General features: G+C 36.8%; 1 protein-coding gene across 1 annotated transcript; it reads right to left on the bottom strand.

The window, feature by feature from the left end:
• Positions 1–71: 71 nt before the first annotated feature.
• flvcr2a (FLVCR heme transporter 2a) lies at positions 72–17,803 on the bottom strand. The gene is made up of 10 exons (XM_017476491.3): positions 17,093–17,803; positions 14,135–14,276; positions 12,056–12,196; positions 11,148–11,215; positions 10,678–10,781; positions 8,483–8,593; positions 6,113–6,218; positions 5,506–5,617; positions 4,872–4,936; positions 72–3,357 (listed from the first exon to the last, which is right to left on the bottom strand). The coding sequence occupies exons 1-10, from the start codon at positions 17,624–17,626 to the stop codon at positions 3,301–3,303; spliced, it is 1,440 nt and encodes a 479-aa protein (XP_017331980.1). The 5' UTR covers positions 17,627–17,803; the 3' UTR covers positions 72–3,300.
• Positions 17,804–18,541: the final 738 nt, after the last annotated feature.

Below are 18,541 nucleotides of genomic sequence, written 5' to 3'. Positions count from 1 at the left end.
CCTTTTATATTCTAACTTGTATGGACTCTGACTCCTGCATGTGGCCTTGTGATAAAAAATACTTTTTCACAGTTGCCAGCTATAATTTTTTTTAAAAAATGCTTTATATGATATAGCATATATTTCCAATCAATTACTCAGGGAGCCTTATCCTCGGCCATGCAAATCCACAATGCCCAATATTTGGCGAACATATCTTAATCACATAGGCTTATTTCACATGTCTTCGGATTCATTTGGGTTCCTACACCAAGTGTCCCCTGTGATGATGGGCTGTCTTCTTTCATGTAACAGGATCTGAAGCAATGCAAAACCTTGGACTGAGTACTTCTGAGACCTACAGAAATCCAGGAATATTAATAATATGGAGCTGCCGAGACGACATGGTGGTTATTTTTAATAAGGCAGGGCCAGGAATGGAAATATTGAGGCCAATACAGTAGGGTTGAATTAAATTGAAATTCTGGGTGCATTTTGGGGGTTTTCATTTATTTATTTATTTATTTTATTCTGTTGGTTTTTGTTTTTTAGAACTGGAAATAAAACAAAGTTTATAGAAATAATTCAAAAAAAGAAAATTATATCTTAAATATCTAAGATTCTGCACGATTTGTTGGTCACTGTTTAAATTTAAGCATCTTCGTGACATTTGTAATTAGGTAAGATACTCTTTTCACTTAAGTTAGTGCAGATATAATTTGTAATTAAACATTTTGCATTGCATTTGTAAAGCATACAAAATAGAAGCATTTTCTTTAGTGCTCTCAGACTTTTGGCCCTTTCTGTACAAACATATTAATATATTATGGTAATAGGGAGAAAAATAGTAATAATTAATATTTATACAAAGTAATGTATTTCACGGTCACAAGTAATTTTTATGGACATAAATTATGATGCGGTCACCAAAGTCTTAAGCTCATAACTCAATACAGCACACTTAATATGTGGCCTAGTTACATATTTGGTAGGAATGGGCGAAAAAGTCTATTCACTTAGAGATTTTCTTTAATGTGATGTGGGCTGATGGAACTACTGTATATTGCAATACCTTTGATCCTAGAAAGTCATTGTGTCATTCTAAGATGGAGTAAAATGTAATATTACCAATGAACTCCATGTGAGAAATGTAATTTGTAGCAATGAGAGGCTTAATTCATAATCTGTATATTTGTTCCTACACCTTTTATAGTTAAAAATAACAACTATGTAACAGTCTTATGTACTACGCTAATATGAAACCTGTAATTCTTATACATGTTTATTTTTGATGACCTATTATCTATGGTACCTACTACCTTTCTATGTAAACAGCATGGATTATACACAGACAGCAGGTGTACAAAATAATCTGTTGTCTATTTAAACAGTGGTTCTCATTACATGATATATAAGCCTATGGTACGGATGTGATGGCAATCTACAAGAGATTTCATTTTTTGTTTTGTCTGATGGACAGAAATTCGGCTCATATCAGTATAAATATCTGAATAAAACTATTTTAACAAATTAGTAGGTAAAAGTGATGTAAGTGATTTTAAAAGTACACTAAATGGCTAAACTTCAGCTACAACCAAACAGATGCTCTGAGAAGGCCAATGTCTATCAATGTGATTATATTGGCCTTTAGAAATTAAAAAATTTCAACAGCTGTATTATTTTTTTATTAGTGTGTTTTACTGATCCCAGGTTTTAGCAAAATAATGTTACAATTGGTAATAAAAAAATAAAACTAACAGAGAATTTGGCCTATTTTTTTGGTTCATAAATTAACCTTGATATATGTTGGGTTGAATCCATGACTAACCTTGAACCAACTAGATACATCCATTATTCACTAATTTAACCTTTAAAAAAAATTATACATTGTTAATTTGATCAATTTGAATTTATTAGATGAAATTTTTATTTTTCATTTCTATTCAGGCAAATTGTTCTGATGATACATGTCCTTTACATTCTTTGTGTTGTTTTGTTTGCATGTTTGGTAGTTTGGGAAAAGGTATAATGATTGTGAGCACAACCCATGACAGGGTTAATTGTCACAAATGTACAACCTGAATCTCATCATGCTAGTGTAATAATTTGATCTATTTTGGTTGTGCAGGAGATTATGGTCAATACTTTGATATAAATTTGGTTGTCATCAGTTATTTGAGAGACATTACACCCAGACTAAAATCTGTTTCCCCTAGAGTTCAGGGACAGCCACTTTTAAACTGGATCTTTTTGCTACTCTTTGACTAGTCTTCTAGTACAGTTTTAATATATAAATGTATGAATGTTTTTTAACACAAACTTTAACCTTTTGGCACTCACACAGTAAGGTATTATAGGTATGACGCATCACCAATAGCCAATCAAGTAATCCCACACGCCACCACTGAAAGCAGCTCTTCATTGAACCAACATGCTAGGACATTCTATACACTGTATACATGAAATCCAATATAATATAAAGTAACAGCATAAAGACAGTCCATGCGCTCAAAAGTGGTCAAACAAACGCAAGACAGAATCCTAATATTGTTCATATTGCTAGCATCTGCCAGTTAAAAAACCTAAAGTGCAATATATGTACTGTAGTAGTAAAAATAAAAACTACAAGTAAATTCCTATGAACTACAATCAACATTTCACAGGTCATTATTGCCCTGAACTTCAGTGTTGGTGCTTTGCCAGCTGATTTTCAGATTTTATGACTTTTGTACCAAATATATATTGTTCCATTCTCTCACTCATATACAGTACCCTCCACTAATATAGGCACCCTTGGTAAATATGAGCAAAGAAGGCTGTGAATAGTTGTCTTTATTGTTTAAAAGCTCTTTTTTGGATAAACCTGTGTTTGTTGCAAAGCACCATCAACACTGAACGGTATATACAGTTTTAGAGCAACATATGCTTCCATCCAGATTCCATCCCATCTTTACTTCTGAGAGACTCTGCCTCTCTAAGATACTCTTTTTATACCTACTCATGTTAATGACCTGTTGCCAATTAATCTACTTAGTTGCAAAATGTTCCTCCAGCTTTTCCTTTTTAGTAACACTTAATTTTCCAGCCATTTGTTGCAACTATTTTGAGACGTGTTGCCTCCATCAAATTCAAAATTGCCTTACTTTTTTCTTAAAATGGTACATTTACTCATTTGAAACATTTTATATGTTTTCTATGTTCTATTGTGAATATCATATGGGTTTATGAGATTTGCAAATCATTGCATACTGTTTTTATTTACATTTTACCCAGCATCCCAACTTTTTTGGAATTGGGATTGTATGTTGGAGAACTTAATTTCTACATCTTGCTCTGTTTCAGAGATGATATTCCATCTTCTTGGTGTCTTGATTGTTTCTGAATGAATAAAGCAAAAATAAAAAAAAAAGTGTCAGCCAATAGAATCATTTTGCAAAATATTAATTTAACTTTTCTGTAAGAAAACTTTTCAAGAACAGCTGGTAATTTATTTGTTAGATTATATTTCAGATCCACAACAAATGATTTCTCTTTATGCTCTCCATATTGCAGGAAAGCAGTGTGATTATAGCTGCTTATGGTGCTACACTAATGATGTAGTCTTTTTGGAGTAAACAAAAACCATAAAAGAGTGTTCTCCTACATGTGTACAACTACATCTTGCAACAGAGTATAAACTGAGTATAGACCAGAAAGGCTAGGCAGCATTAGGTGCTGCTTATGCATTCATACATATGCTCACCAGTCACTTTATATGGAACACCATACTAATACTAGGTCTCAAACCAGCATTAATCCTTTATGGCACGGATTCCTTCTTTGAGATAACACAATTGAAGCGGATTTGTCAGCTACACATTCCTAATGCAAATCTCCTGTTCTACAACATCCCAAAGGTCCTCTGTTGGATGATCTGGTGCCTGAGAAGGCCAGGAAGTACATGTTCATGGAAACAGTTTGGGATGCTTTGTGACATGGCATATCCTGGATGTAGCCATTATAAGATGGGTAAATTGTGGCTATAAAGGGATGGATGTGGTCAATAATATTCAGATAGGCTGTGGCATTCAAATGATGCTTGACCGGTATTAAGGGGCCCAGTGTGTGCCAAGAAAACATTCCCCACACCATAACACCACCACCACCAGCCTGAACTGTTGACAGAAGGCAGGTTGGGTCTATGGACTCATGCTGTTGATGCTGAATTCTGACCCTACGATCTGCACAGCACATTCTGATAAATTGAGATTCATTAGGCTAGACATTTTTCTAATCGTCAACTGCCCAGTTTCAGTTAGGCTGTCTCCACTGTCACCTCAGCTTCCTGTTCTTCACTGACAGGAACTTGATATGGTTTTCCACCTCAAGGTTTGATGAGCATTCTAAGATACTCTTCTGCTCAGCAGGGTTCTTAAAAGTGTTTATTATACTGTATGTTACATGTTACCATAGCCTTCCTGTCAGTTCAAACCATTCTGGGCATTCTCCTCTTACCTCTCTCATCAACAAGGTATTTCTGCCTGCAGAGCTGTGGCTCATTGGATGTGGTTTGTTTTTCGCACCATCTCTGTGTAAACTCCAGAGACTGCTGTGCGTGAAAATCTCAGGAGATCAACAGTTTATGAAATCAAGCCAGCCTGTCTGGAACCACCAATCATCACAGTCAAAGTCACTGAGCTCACATTTTTCCCCCCCAATTCTTATATTTGATGTGAACATTATTTGAAGCTCTTGACCTGTAAATGTATGAATTTAAGCATTGCACTGCTACCACCTGATTGATTGGTGTAGAGGTGTTGCTAATAAAGTGGCTAGAGAGGGTAAATCATAATAGAAAACTAGGATTTTACTTTATTCCTAAATGTAATATTTCAGATAAAACAAACACTTACAGCTTCTGATTCTGCCTCTGATTGCAGGTTCGCCTTTTGCCGCCGCAGTTCTGCCTTTATAAAAGCTTAAAAACAAAGTGTAAAATCAGTAACACAGTGCAAACAACAACGCAATCATGAACAAAATAACTGTTCAAACTGTGTGAGATCTAGGTCAAATATGACTTTTATACAGAACGAAATATAAATCCAGGGTAAAGGGGCTTTATTTCTTCCCTGTTTTGCTGCTTGTAATCAACCACTAGAGGGCGAGAAGTACTCTTTACATACTATCAAAGGTTTTTATATTGCATTTCCATATCAATGTGCTTCTCCTCATGATTTTCAACATTATGGCCTTTTGTACGGATCCATGTTCGATATAGTGGCAATTAAGTATATTTTAGTTGTTTTTTTTAAAAACCTACAAAATGTGGAAAGGTTCAAGGGGGTGAATATTTATGTAAAGCACTGTACGCATGACTGTGTGACACTTATCTCATGTTAGAGTCATGCTGTGGGCAATCAGTCATAAATATGCCACCAACACAAGCAGTACATAATCATGTGTTTGGTCATGAATAGCTGACTGCTCTGTTTTTATCAGGAATGATGCCGGTGGTCATTGATTTTCAGAAGAAAGAGTTGCCTTTACCTGTAATGATGGTCCCTAAAAAGAGGAAAACACAGAGGAAGATGTTTCCAGCTAGTGTGCTGTAGGAGTCAATGATCTTGCCTTGACAAATGGTGAATATGATTCCAAACACCTGAATGGGGAGAAGATAATGTCTGGGAGTTTATTACACATCATACTGGTGAAGACTCAAGGGTTTCCTCTATTGTAGTGACCGTCTCACATGAACAATTATCTTTATCTTTATTATCACGCTCATCAATTCCTTCTTCTTCATTCCTTCCACCCCAGTGCATGAGCTATAAAATCTCTCATTCGCATGGCTTATTCCACTTCCCCTTGGTTCTAACGCTCTAACACGCGCTAAATAATTAATAATCTGTTAAAGTTTAAGCATCACTAAAGATTCTCTAAACCTGCTTATAGGCTCATTGGCAAAATACAGTGAGATGTTGGATCATGCAACATTCTAATCATCTTGTTTAGCATAGGACTTCATCAGTTCTTTTACATACTACAGAACATGTACTTTTAATACTACTATTTCTAACATTATTTGGCATCATTCATCAAAATGCATATAATCCATATACAAAGAAGTTTTTAGTTTTTGGTCCACTCTGTATACCTGTGCTGAGCAGTTGAGAAGTCCCGAAGATGTGCCTTCTGACTCTGGGTACGTCAGCTCCACTGCAAACTCAAAGCCTAGTGGTAGGTAACCAGTCATGAAGAATCTGTAAGCAAAATTTATTTTTTTAAATGGGCTATTACATTCATTCATTCTTCAGTAAGCACTTGATCCTGATCAGGGTTACAGTGGATCTGGAACCTATCCCGGGAACACTGCGCTCAAATCTACCAGGAGAATTCATTCATGGGATGCCAGTCCATCACAGGGCACCATGCACACATACATTCACACACTCATTCATATTTAGGGACAATTTAACAGTGCCAATCTGCTTACCTGCATGTTGTTTTGGACAATGGGAGAAAGTGTGATTATAATAATTTGCATGTCCTTATATAAATCTGTAAGTTTTTAAATTTTTTTCAATGAAAAGGTTGGGTGATATCCCAAAAAACTGGAAATTATGCATATACACTTTAACAATGTTAAAATCCAGCCTAAGCTGTCATCAGCAAATGGATCTTATAGCTGTTGGGTGCATTGCCTGTTTAACAGCCAGGATTTTTGCATTTGCAATTTCACCAATTCAAGTAGTTTTCATCAACAAAGCACAAAAAAAGCGAATTTTGAAAAAAGATAGCAAATCAAGCACTTTTGGCTGCAACAATCACAAAAAAAAACCCTCCAGGAAATCCTGTATGGGCTGGTTTAATAGGAAAATTGGCCTCAAATGCCTATCCAATGCATACCCAAATTAAAATTAAAGCTGTTCTTTAACCATTTGGAGGAAATGCATGGGAGTTTTTTTGCATACAGATGACTACAGCTGGGAGCTATTAGCTGGAAAACACAATTGGATCACAGCATGAAGCCTTTCCATGTCCAAGTTCAAATTTGATAACAATACCAAAGAAAATTAATATTTTACACATGTTTTTCTAAGGGCATGTCCATGCATTTACCAAAATCCCCTTTTGGACCCTTGGTAACCATGTAAACATAGCTAGGATAAAAATGCTACTACTCTAGATTTTTCTCATAATTTTGGGCACAAATGAAAGCTGCTAAGAGCTATCATATCACATTTTATCAGCAATCTACAAAATGTATATTTATATGTATATTCATAATTGAATCTTTAGCACGCTTTTCCATGCTTTTTCACTTCTAGTTACGCAGCTTCACGCAGAGACTTAAAAAAAGTGTTGAATCTCACCCATGAAGTAGAATATCATATTTTTCAGAATTTCATTGGCTATACAATAGGCTAGTCATCGATGCAATCGATTGCAAGAGACTCAAGTTTTTCATGAAGGAAAGGGGGAAGGCATTTCCCTTCAGCACGGACACTCATTGCCTGTTGAAGGCTATGCACAGGACATGAAAGCTCTTACTGGTTCAAATGAGGTGTCAATCAAAAGGGCAGAGTCCAGTGGCTATTTTGAAATCTACAGAAAATAAGATATATTTACATGCAAGCTGAAGTTATAATGGCGAAAACGTGAAAAATTCGGCATATCTTCCGGTAATTTGAAATGAGGTAGCAACAGTCCATGGTATTTACTGATGTAAAATGTGTTTTGGACTAAATATTTTTTACATAATTGGATAGTTTGGACCTTTGCCAGTATAATAAGTTTTTGTCGGGATGTTATGGATCAGTGGACTACTATGAAGCTTCATAGGTGAGTTTCATAAATGTTTGTTTGTATGTCGGTGGTCTGACAGAGACGTTGATTGTAGCTGCTTTTGTGACTGTATCTTGAAATGGTGTCCATCAATCAAATCACTAGAATCTTAGCTTTTCAAAGGTATATCACATGAGTACCTACATACACACAGAAGCTGTGTACATAACATAATTTTTGTCACAACATGGCTGGCGGAATTTTAACAGGTCGTTTAGTAGTTCATAATATTATGAGACACTATTACCTGAGACACTATTGTGAGACATTATTACATGAAATCTCTAAACGCATCTAGTTCTGTAATACCGCCATTAAGATTATTTTTATAAAATCTGTACCAAGTTCCAACAGGTTTCAAATTTAAAATAGTCAGAATTTTATACTCAAATCAACCACATAATTCTGTGTAAGAAGACAGTGGCCTATACACACCACTGTATTGTACTATTTACAGGTTGGGTACAATAAAACAAATCCATATCAATATTCTCTAAAACAAATAAATTTTCTAATATAAAGCAATATTGTGTCATTCATATTCTACCATCAATAAAAATAGTAAATCTATGACATTTCAAATGTCATTCAAATGTCTCTCTATGCAAGCTGTTTTTTATACTTTGTACTCACCAATTTTATAATAACATATTGTGGCATATAATGTAATCGCTCTTACCCTAGCGCTGCTGCTGTAATGAAGACTACCCAGAGATGGCCCAAGTTAACAGTGAAGGAGTAAATGATCATTCCTACAAACGACAGAAGATATATGGAAAGTGTGGTCTGTCTGGAGGAGGAAAGAGGGAAATACAGAATATCAGTGAGCTGAAATAATGTAATCTGGTTCTGAGCAGTATTTTAAAGGAATAACTTAGATACAGGTATTTAATATCTGGTGGTTTCTGATAATGACCATGATCTGATCATGAATGTATTATGTATGAGGAGGATTCTGCAATTCATAAGTGCTATGTTCTCGACAAAAACACTTGCAATTTTCAACTTTTCTCCAACATTACATTCGCACGTAAATCACTTCATGAATATTCTCATTCTCAAAACAAGATTCCTGAACAACTCTTTTCAGGCCATGGCTCTCTTTAAGCAAACAATGTTTTGTGAAATAGTTCTGTAGTGTACAACCACGCGTAAGGAAATGTCCCACTTCACTGCCACTGTTGGAATTGGCCTCAGGCTCTTTTAGATTTAGAAGACAAGAAACCCAATTCTGAATGGGGTCTGAATTATATGTGCACAAATACATATACACATCAGAAAAAACCCTAAGATATTTACTTGGAGTGATAAAATCAGGTTAAGTCTTCTTTTATTATCTGTGGTATCATTTCCAAGGTTATATAGCTTCATTAGATAGTCTGATTTATGAGATATCCCATTTGAGGGAACAACAACTTATTTTAAGGTAACAGATCGGAACATTATATGAAAAATTAAGACATTAGAGGCAGAGCACCGAGATTGATCTAGTAGTTGCCTTGTAAAGCATTTTTAACAGTTTGTTTACTTGATAAAAGAGTTGATGAAGTACACAAGGCTTGTCAGATTGGAAAATTAAGCAAATTGTAGTCCCTTTTGTGTGATAGAGAGGAATAATTTCCTCAGATGCCTGTTAGAAAATGAATTAAAATATTGTCACAGAAAATACTAATATTAATATGTATTATGATACTAGTACACTGTGAGTACTGTTCCAAAGGCTTATCACACTTAAGGGTAAAGGTAATCAAACATTACACTGGGAGAAAATGACAAACATTAATGTTGCAGAATCTAAATAACTGTTTAATCACAGAGAAATCATAACAGACAATTATTATTAAAAATAAATCATCATACATAATAACTGTATATACTGTAACTAATCTATGAGACTAGCCATGCAATATAAATACATTTTCAAATACAGTAATTATTCAGTAAGAAAACCTCTGTTGTCTAATTTGCAATGCATGAAGCAATTTTTAAGCAAAAAACATTTGAGGCATGAATGGAATTTTTAAGCATCCAGAAGTCATTGTTTAGCTAAATCCTCTTAAACCCTAGAAGACAAAGAGGAACATTGGGTTCAATCTGTCACCAAAAAAAAGCTTATTAGCTTATACACTGGCTTTTAGATTTTGGCAGGTGCAGTATCGCAACATGGACCTTGGGAAATAATTAAAGGCCACTAAAAAGGGGATCAAGGGGACTCACCATTCACAATGGAAACTTGTCAGTCACATACCTTGGTATGTTAGTTGGCATGAACCCGAATTAAATCTGAAACCTGCTTGACATTTTAAAGCCCCAGGCAACACGATTTCGAAAATGAAATGTTTAAAAAGCTAAAAGGTATGAAGTTATAAAAAATATCCTTAACAATAAAAAGCTACAAAAGGTCCTATTCCTATTTTTATTTCTTCCTGACGACTCAACACAGCGCTGATGACAAAAAAATGTGGAAGAATGACAGACTGGGGCTTCCACAGCACATTTGTTTTTACATGCAAGTCATGAATACTGTGTGGTTTATTGGTACAGGCCATTGCGAAGTTCAGGAATTTTCCCAGAGGGCCGGTCTTGTGAGGGCCAGTCTTTTTTTCCCAACCCCGGCATTATATAGCCTATATACAGATATATACATAGCCTATTAGCATAACACAAATCATACAAATGAACAGATCGTCTGTTTTTTAATTAATGATTCATTGATCGCGATACATGTTGTGTCAATTCAAATTTTGTGTAATTGGGGCCGTTTGACAGCAAATTCCTGGGCTACTATATGTTGCCAGTCCGCCCCTGTATTGGTGTATTTTTTACATATTTCTAGCGGCACAGCAGGTAAGGTTATGGTAACATGATGCATACTTGTATGTCTTTGTTTTGTCCAACCAGATGCCACAGATGAGAGAGCCCACCATACCGGAAATGACAAGCGTCAGACCAATTCGTCCAGCATTCAGCTCTTCCCCCTGAGAACAGAACAAAAAAAAAGATGGGTTTGTTTTAGTATGCCAAGATTTCATGAGCCATGTCCTTAAACTGAAAAGTGATTGCCACAGAGAGGTTATTGGGGCAATCTGTGTTAAGTACCAAACCATATAATGGATCTATTTGAAAACATCAATGAAATTTAATGTAGCAAGAAAGAATAATCTAAAAACTATTGTATCCTAATAATGTGACAAATCCTTGGGGATTCCTTTGGATCTACACAGAGACTGTGTACTGCCTAAAGGGATGGCATGAGGTTTCTACATCTGACAGCTCCTGTGCCTCATCCATAGAAGCAAACTTGGAGATAATGTGAACAGAAGATAAGATCGAATGGGACTTACAGGGTAATAGTCAATGATCACCCGGTTCAGCAGAGTGGAAACAGCATAAAAACACCCAACATTTAATCCTGCAAGGAAAAAATGCAAGTGTGGTTGTAACATGTCATTTTATTTATTGTCTAATTTGAATATTTCTATGAGCAATGTTTGACTAGAAGGACTATAGATTTTTTTTATAATAAGAGTCCAAGTTAAATGAATAAAAGTAAAACATGGTGGCTGCTGATGTGCTCTGGGTTAATAATAAACTTAAGATGAACTCAAGTTGAATGTCAACCAAAACTATCATCTAAATCCAAAACCAACAACCGACAATAAAAGCAACAATGCATTAGAGAGTGTAAGCATGAGCAATGCTCAAAGCAAGCTCTGTATAGTACAGTGTAGTGTATAGTGATTATCTATCTGTACAATCAAACTTACACCTGGATGAAGAACATGTAAATTGTGCATAATAAATTAGCAATATCTGAGTCATCATTAACAATAGTAATAGCAGCATAAATAATTGTTAAGTCTTGGAGCTGGATTGGGAATTGTTATTTTATTTTATTATTATTTATTTATTTATTTATTTATTTTCATTTTAGGTGTTCCTTTAGCCATTTTAATGAAGTGCATCAAAACATTTCCATTTAATTTCCTTCCTTCGATGTCCATCTTTCCAAATTTTCCAGGATTTGTATTGATAAATGTCTTTTAGTTACTGATACTTTCATTTAATTTATTTTTTAAATGTTTATATTCTAATAAATCATAGAATACATAAATTGTATTCTTCATTAATACGAACACATCAACAAACAATGTCTGCCATTGTTGTGTTTCATTCTAGACATAATAAAACCATTACATGGATGTGAGATTACGTAAATGTGGAAATGTTACCAAAAATGTGTCAGGCCTACCATAGGTGATGATAAGTAGGACAAAGGGTTTGTTGCAGAGAAGCCTCCGAATCGAGGCCAAGTAAGAGTAGTCCTGTGAAGGCATGTTTTGCATTGCCACCTGGGCTTGGGAGGGAGGAAGGGCTGGCTTATCCTGGAACACTAGGAGATAGTAACACACAATTATAAGTAAAGAACATAAAAAAATTTTACCCATGCAAAACTGCACAAATGGTAATATGACAGAGAAAAATAGTGATGCACAAGTTAAACACAAGATATTACTAAAAATAATTATTGGAATGGAGAAATTAGGGTATACTGGGCATTTGATAAGTGATAAGTACATGCTTAGGGTTTTTTATGAGTGATATTGGTTACATATTTTTATAAGCATATAAGGAAGAGATTAAAAACAGGACACACCTGAACACTCCCAGACCATTGGACAGATAAAGTAAGACAAGCTACAGGGTGAAATACTGTATACTCTATACTTCCATTTATAAATCCACAGCTTATACAAATTTTCTTGATCTGTTAGCATGTTTTAAACCACAGCGCTGCCTAAATATTACTGTTAATTATGACTCAACTATCAGGAAAATTCACACATTTTTGAGCATTTGGATAAATAAGATTAATTTATACACCCATCCTACATGTAACTCGGCCATCACTGATAAGTTAAGATGTCACACTGGCAGACCATTTGTACTCAGTATACACCAACGAATATATATCTACTAAATCATATAACCGTACAGAAGGCATTGGCATTTCTGAATCACTATCTTTACTATACAGCATGATGGGTGGAAATGATACAAAGACTTTGAACCCTGACTTCACCACTGCACATCAGGAGAAAAATAGGTGAAGTAACCCCATGATGTAACCACAGTACACATAGATAATTATTCATTTACATTCCAGATACATACATACTATTATAAACATAATCTTTGTATATGTATCTGATCTTCTATATTTATGTAACTGCATGAATAACTGAGTACTTATGTATATCCAGAGGTGAGAAGTAACAAAACATGTTTATGCCATTGCAGTACAGTTTTTATGTACAGTTTTCAAGTACTGTATCTGTACTTACATTTGTCTTTCACAGAAGTCTTCCGACCTTTTCCACTACATTCCAAAGGAAAGATCTAACTATTTACTGTATAATCTGAATACTCTTGGTTATTATCTTGGTTATAAGTTATTAGGTGACATTTTAAATCAGGGAACTTCAGACAGTTGGTTAGTATTGTTACCAAATCTACAGTCTGACAAATGTGACAACAAGAAAAGTTGACCATCTAATCCCTTGAGGTATTTGTGTACATTAATACAAAGTTTTCCACAAAAATGGGGGGCGGGGGAGGATTGATCAAGCTACATGTATAGGTAAGTGACTTGATTTCTGTCACTATAAATATCTGCTGTTAGCTAAAGTTGATATCTATCTAGCAATTTCAAGGACAGGGGGAGGGTTAGTATCAGGATTGCTAGCTGTTAGCATGAAAGCAAGATTTTTTTATTGCTATTATTATGCTAGGTAATGCTTGACAGATTAGTAATATACCTGTCATTAGCTATCTTTAGTTTATTTTTGCACATTCCTTGGCTCCCTTGGTGAAGGCTACATTAATGCATTACTATCAGTAAACAGACTTTTTGTGTGTATTTTGAAGCACAGACTTTCTTCGTGAATGTCTCTGGCACGGCTCGTTTCAAACTTTGAGTTTTTATATTTGTACTGTAACTTGAGTAAATTACTTTATATGGTTCAGTATTTGCTGTAAAAGTATACAATCTTCTATGGAAGTGCAGAATCTGGGTAATAAACAGGAATAGTATGTATTGACTATGGAGTTAGATGTACTGTTAGATGTACTTGTTTTAGGACTATAGGGCAATTTTAGGAGGTTTAAACTGCAAACAACAGTTTATAGAACTAATATATATATATATATATATATATATATATATATATATATATATATATATATATATATATATATATATATATATATAAAGGATTATTTATATTGGACATGCATGGAATACCAATCTAAATGATATATGATGTCTTACCAATAACAACTAGAATGAAGATGAGGGTGGCCACTCCTGCTGTGATATAAAACATAATGCTGATATGATAAGCCAGTTTATCCATGTCATCTATATTGGGCACAAGAATAGGTGGCACCAGGAACCCAATGGCAATGCCAAGCTGGAGGAAAATATGTGACAAAATGACATTGTTAATGACTGACTAGATTCACAATACTCCATGCACTTTACACAAGACTTCAATAAAAGCTCAATAAAAGTAAAATACTTAGGGTTAGGGTTAGGTGAAAGTAAACTGCAAAATAACTATGTGAGTGTTGTCAGTAATCACTCTGAGTAATCAGTGTGTCTAACAGCAAATAATTCTCTCCAAATTACTAAGTTTTTATTCCTCAGATGTGATTAACTGCTGACAGTGATTTTTAGGCAGTTAATATAACAATAATTCACCCATCACAGACAGTGAATATGCATGGCACATGACTGGTCATAATAAACAAGACAAACTTATAGGACCCAGAGAGAAAGCTGATGCCAGTTCCTGACTAATATTGTAAAGATCTTTATTTTTTTAATGGATTCTGGTCTCTTAAGGACATACCTAATAAACATGCCTTTAAAACATATTGTAATAACACAGGCTTAATGGACAACAACCCATTTGTCCTTGAGAAAGCAACAATAGTTCAAAGTGCATTCTGTTCATGCTCCTGCATCCCCAAGAAGTCCCCAATGAAAAGAAACAACAGTACTGGACAGATAAGCATAAAAACAAGCATGGACACATCTGGTTGGAAGGACTTCAAAAACGGGACTTCTCTTCTTCCTTATCAGACCAAATTAAAATTGGAGAGTATACACAGAATGTATACTGTGTCTACAGTGTCTATAGCAGCATGCAGTCCCCCCACCCCTTTTTTTAGGGTAGCTCTATATGTCATTTTAATTCTGTGGAATCCATGCCATAAAGAATTTAGGCTATTTTGAGAGCAAAGGGAGGCCCTACCCAGTCTCTATCCAAGGACTTTTCCAGTGCACATTATATATCAAGCATATGGTAACAAAAAAACCCATTCTATTTTCTTTTCAGGGCTCACACAGAGAGCCTACAGTCAGGAATTCAACCGGGTTAGGCTTTGACTCATCTAATACATTGGTGTAGACTATTTCTAGGCTAAAGTGGAGGCTAAACACCTGACTCTCATTCTGCAGTTACATAAAAACCATCTAAGGTGTTGCTTCACTGTGGGTTACTCAGACCCTGCTCAATCTACAGCCCTTAAAATGCCTGCTTTGTTAGCCACTATGCTAGTGAGAATGCTTGATCCTGGAGGGTAGTGTGTGAATCGGTTTCAGCTCAGGAACCTCTACTGGAGCTCAGTGGATGTTACTAATTTTGTCCAGGTGTCAGTCCCAGGTTCAGTCTCCAACCTCAATCACAACTCCTGATTCTGTCCCAATGCTGCTCACAAGCTATAAACCTTTCCTTGAGTGAGTCACTAGCCTTAAATCTTCCTTCGAGTCAGACTCTGGCCATGAGCTTTCCTAAGGTTTGGTTATATCTGCCTTTCCTTCTACAGCCACAATCATAGGTCCATGTCTTTTTCTATTCTCCACCATATTTGTTTTAATCATCTTTCTCTTTTTACCTGTCTCTGTGTCTGATCTTCTCAAGCTACTACGCCAGTCACTCATCCCATGCAGATATGTGATTCTACCCCAGAGTAAATCACTGTTGCTGTTTTTTTCTTCTCTTTTTAAATTTTTTGGTCCAGTTTCTGTCTTTATCTCTGGCTTGGTCTCTGTGCTATAGTCAATAGGTATATCTATGTTTTTGCCTCTATTCAAGGTCACTCTCCAGACTTTAATGTCTTTGTGTTCTGTAGCTTTAATATTTCCCTGCACTGGAACTAAGGAACCCAAATGTGTTCCGCATGACAATGCCATTGTGCACAAAGCAAGATCCATAAAGACATTGTTTCTAAGGTAGGTGTGGAAGAACCTGAGTGTCCTGCACAGAGCCCTGACCTCAACCTCACTGAACACATCTGGGATGAATTTGAATGTGGAATGCATGCCAGGCCTCTTCACCCAGCATCGATACCTTACTTCACTAATGCGCTTGTGGTGAATGGACACAAAATCCAGAAAGCCATGCTCCAAATATAGCATAAAGCCTTCCCAGAAGAGGGGAGGCTGTTATAGCAGCAAAGGGGCAGCTGTGGTTCAGGTGGTAGAGTGGGTTGTCCCCTAATCGTAGGGTTGGCTGTTCGATTCCTGGCCCACATGCCTCCATATGCCAAAGTGTCCTTGGGTAAGACACTGAACCCCAAGTTGCTCCAGATGGCAGGCTAGTGCCATGCATGGCAGCTCTGTGTGTGTGAATGGGTGAATGAGAAACTGTAAAGCGCTTTGTAGAACCGCTAAGGTTAAAAGGCACTATATGAGTGCACACAATTTACAGAATGCAAACTCTAGATATTCAAAAAGCACCTATGATTGTGATGGTTAAGGGTCGACATACAGTGCTGTGAAAAAGTACTTGCTCCATACTGATTTTTTTCTGTTTTTGTGTCTCGAGTAGCCTGGAGCCTATCCCAGGGAACTCGGGGCAAAAGGTGGGAGACACCCTGGAAGGGGTGCCAACCCATCTCAGGTCACAAGTACACACACACACACACTATGGACAATTAATGGATGCAAATCAGCCTACAACGCATGTCTTTGGACTTGGGAAGGAAACCAAAGAACTACACAAATCATTAAAAGATAATCAACAAGGGCATTTCAAATGATATCACCAACCAGTTTCCAAACCAGAAAACTCTAGAACGTTTGAATTGTCCTAGACCACCTTTGCTCCCTAAGAAGCCTAAGGGTCAACTGTTTGGCCAACTTATCGCACTTACAGTAAAATAGTCCCACCTTCCCAGCGTTATGGCACTCCTGATTGTTCCCCAGCTGCAGTGGACTCACCTGGTTGCCGAAGACGCCGATGGAGCAGGCGGTGGACACTTCCTTCGGTCCGAACCACACGGCGGCGATGTGAGACGGCATGCCGAGGATGAAGACCTGCGCGACGGCGCACGCGACCTGCCCGAGCGCGCTCACCCAAAACAGGTGCGGCTTGGCGCTCGCGACCTTAATCCACGCGCCCGCGCAGTTAACACCGGTGGCTACGAGCGCGACAACTCGCAGCCCTTTCCTGTCCAAAAGCCACGTTACTGGAAAGACAAATGGTATGTAAGTGAGCATGTAGACCATGGACATCCAGTCTACAGCGAACGCGCTCACGCCGTAAAACTGCATGAAGATGTTGCTGATGATTCCGTACTGGATCCATTGATACGCATTGCACAGAGAATACGAGCTGAAAAGCAAAACGATCAGCCATCTTCTCCTGTACAGGCGGGTAGGACACTCCTGAGCGCTCTCTGCACCTGCGCCCGTGCGCACGGTTTGGTCTTCTGCGCGCTCGGTTTTGGAGAAATTACTTTCTTCTGGTGGCATTTTGAGAGTTGAGGCGATTGTACATTTTCCGCGGGGCGGATCAGAGTTCTGTTCAAGTTTACACCTAAGCAAAACGTCAGTAACAAATGAACCTGGGAGCAAAGTGTGCACAGAACTCTGACATATCAGTGGCTTGCTCCATGGGGATTTATATTCTGCCGCCACCTCCCCAGGCTTTAAAGCACAGCACGTGCTACATTCCCTGACTGACCTCTCAGCAACACTTCAACAAATTTGTGCCCCCCCCCCCCCCCCCCCCCCAACAATTTCAGTAACACTTCACTATAAGGTCCACAAATAATTAACAAATTAATACTTATTGATACATAATGATTAATTAATACATGCACTAATCCTTAGCACATCAGGAAATAATGGAGTAAGTGAATGTAGGCTTACAGTGGTGCTTGAAAATTTGTGACCTAAAATATCATCAGATTTTCACACAAGGCCTAAAAGTAGACAAAGAGAGCCAAATGAGACAAAAGTATAATACTTGGTCATGAATTTATTGAGAAAATTGATCCAATATTACATATAGTGCTCTCCACTAATATTGGCACCCTTGGTAAATATGAGCAAAGAAGGCGGTGAAAAATTGTTTTTATTGTTTAACCTTTTGACCGTTTGTTAAAAAAAATCACAAAAATACTCTGCTCTCATCGATATCAATTACAAACAAAACACAGGTTTATATACAAAAAAACATCTTTGTTATAGGTGTACAACAATTGTTGTCCCCCTTTTAGTCAATACTTTGTGCTACCTCCCTTTGCCAAGATAACAGCTCTGAGTCTTCTCCTATAATGCCTGATGAGGTTGGAGAATACATGGCAAGGGATCTGAGACCATTCCTCCATACAGAATCTCTCCAGATCCTTCAAATGTTGAGTCCACGCTGGTGGACTCTCCTCT

Source organism: Ictalurus punctatus, chromosome 9, assembly GCF_001660625.3.
Source record: "Ictalurus punctatus breed USDA103 chromosome 9, Coco_2.0, whole genome shotgun sequence".
NCBI classification, from domain to species: domain Eukaryota; kingdom Metazoa; phylum Chordata; class Actinopteri; order Siluriformes; family Ictaluridae; genus Ictalurus; species Ictalurus punctatus.
This window is presented reverse-complemented; position numbering and strand designations above follow the sequence as displayed.

Excerpts from the sequence above, each read along its gene's own strand:
- flvcr2a (XM_017476491.3), bottom strand. The coding sequence starts at position 17,626 with ATGCCACCAGAAGAAAGTAATTTCTCCAAAACCGAGCGCGCAGAAGAC. Across the intron at positions 6,219-8,482 it reads ATTACAGCAGCAGCGCTAGG|ATTCTTCATGACTGGTTACC; the intron begins GTAAGAGCGATT and ends TTTTGCTTACAG. Across the intron at positions 5,618-6,112 it reads TTCTCAACTGCTCAGCACAG|GTGTTTGGAATCATATTCAC; the intron begins GTATACAGAGTG and ends CTCCCCATTCAG.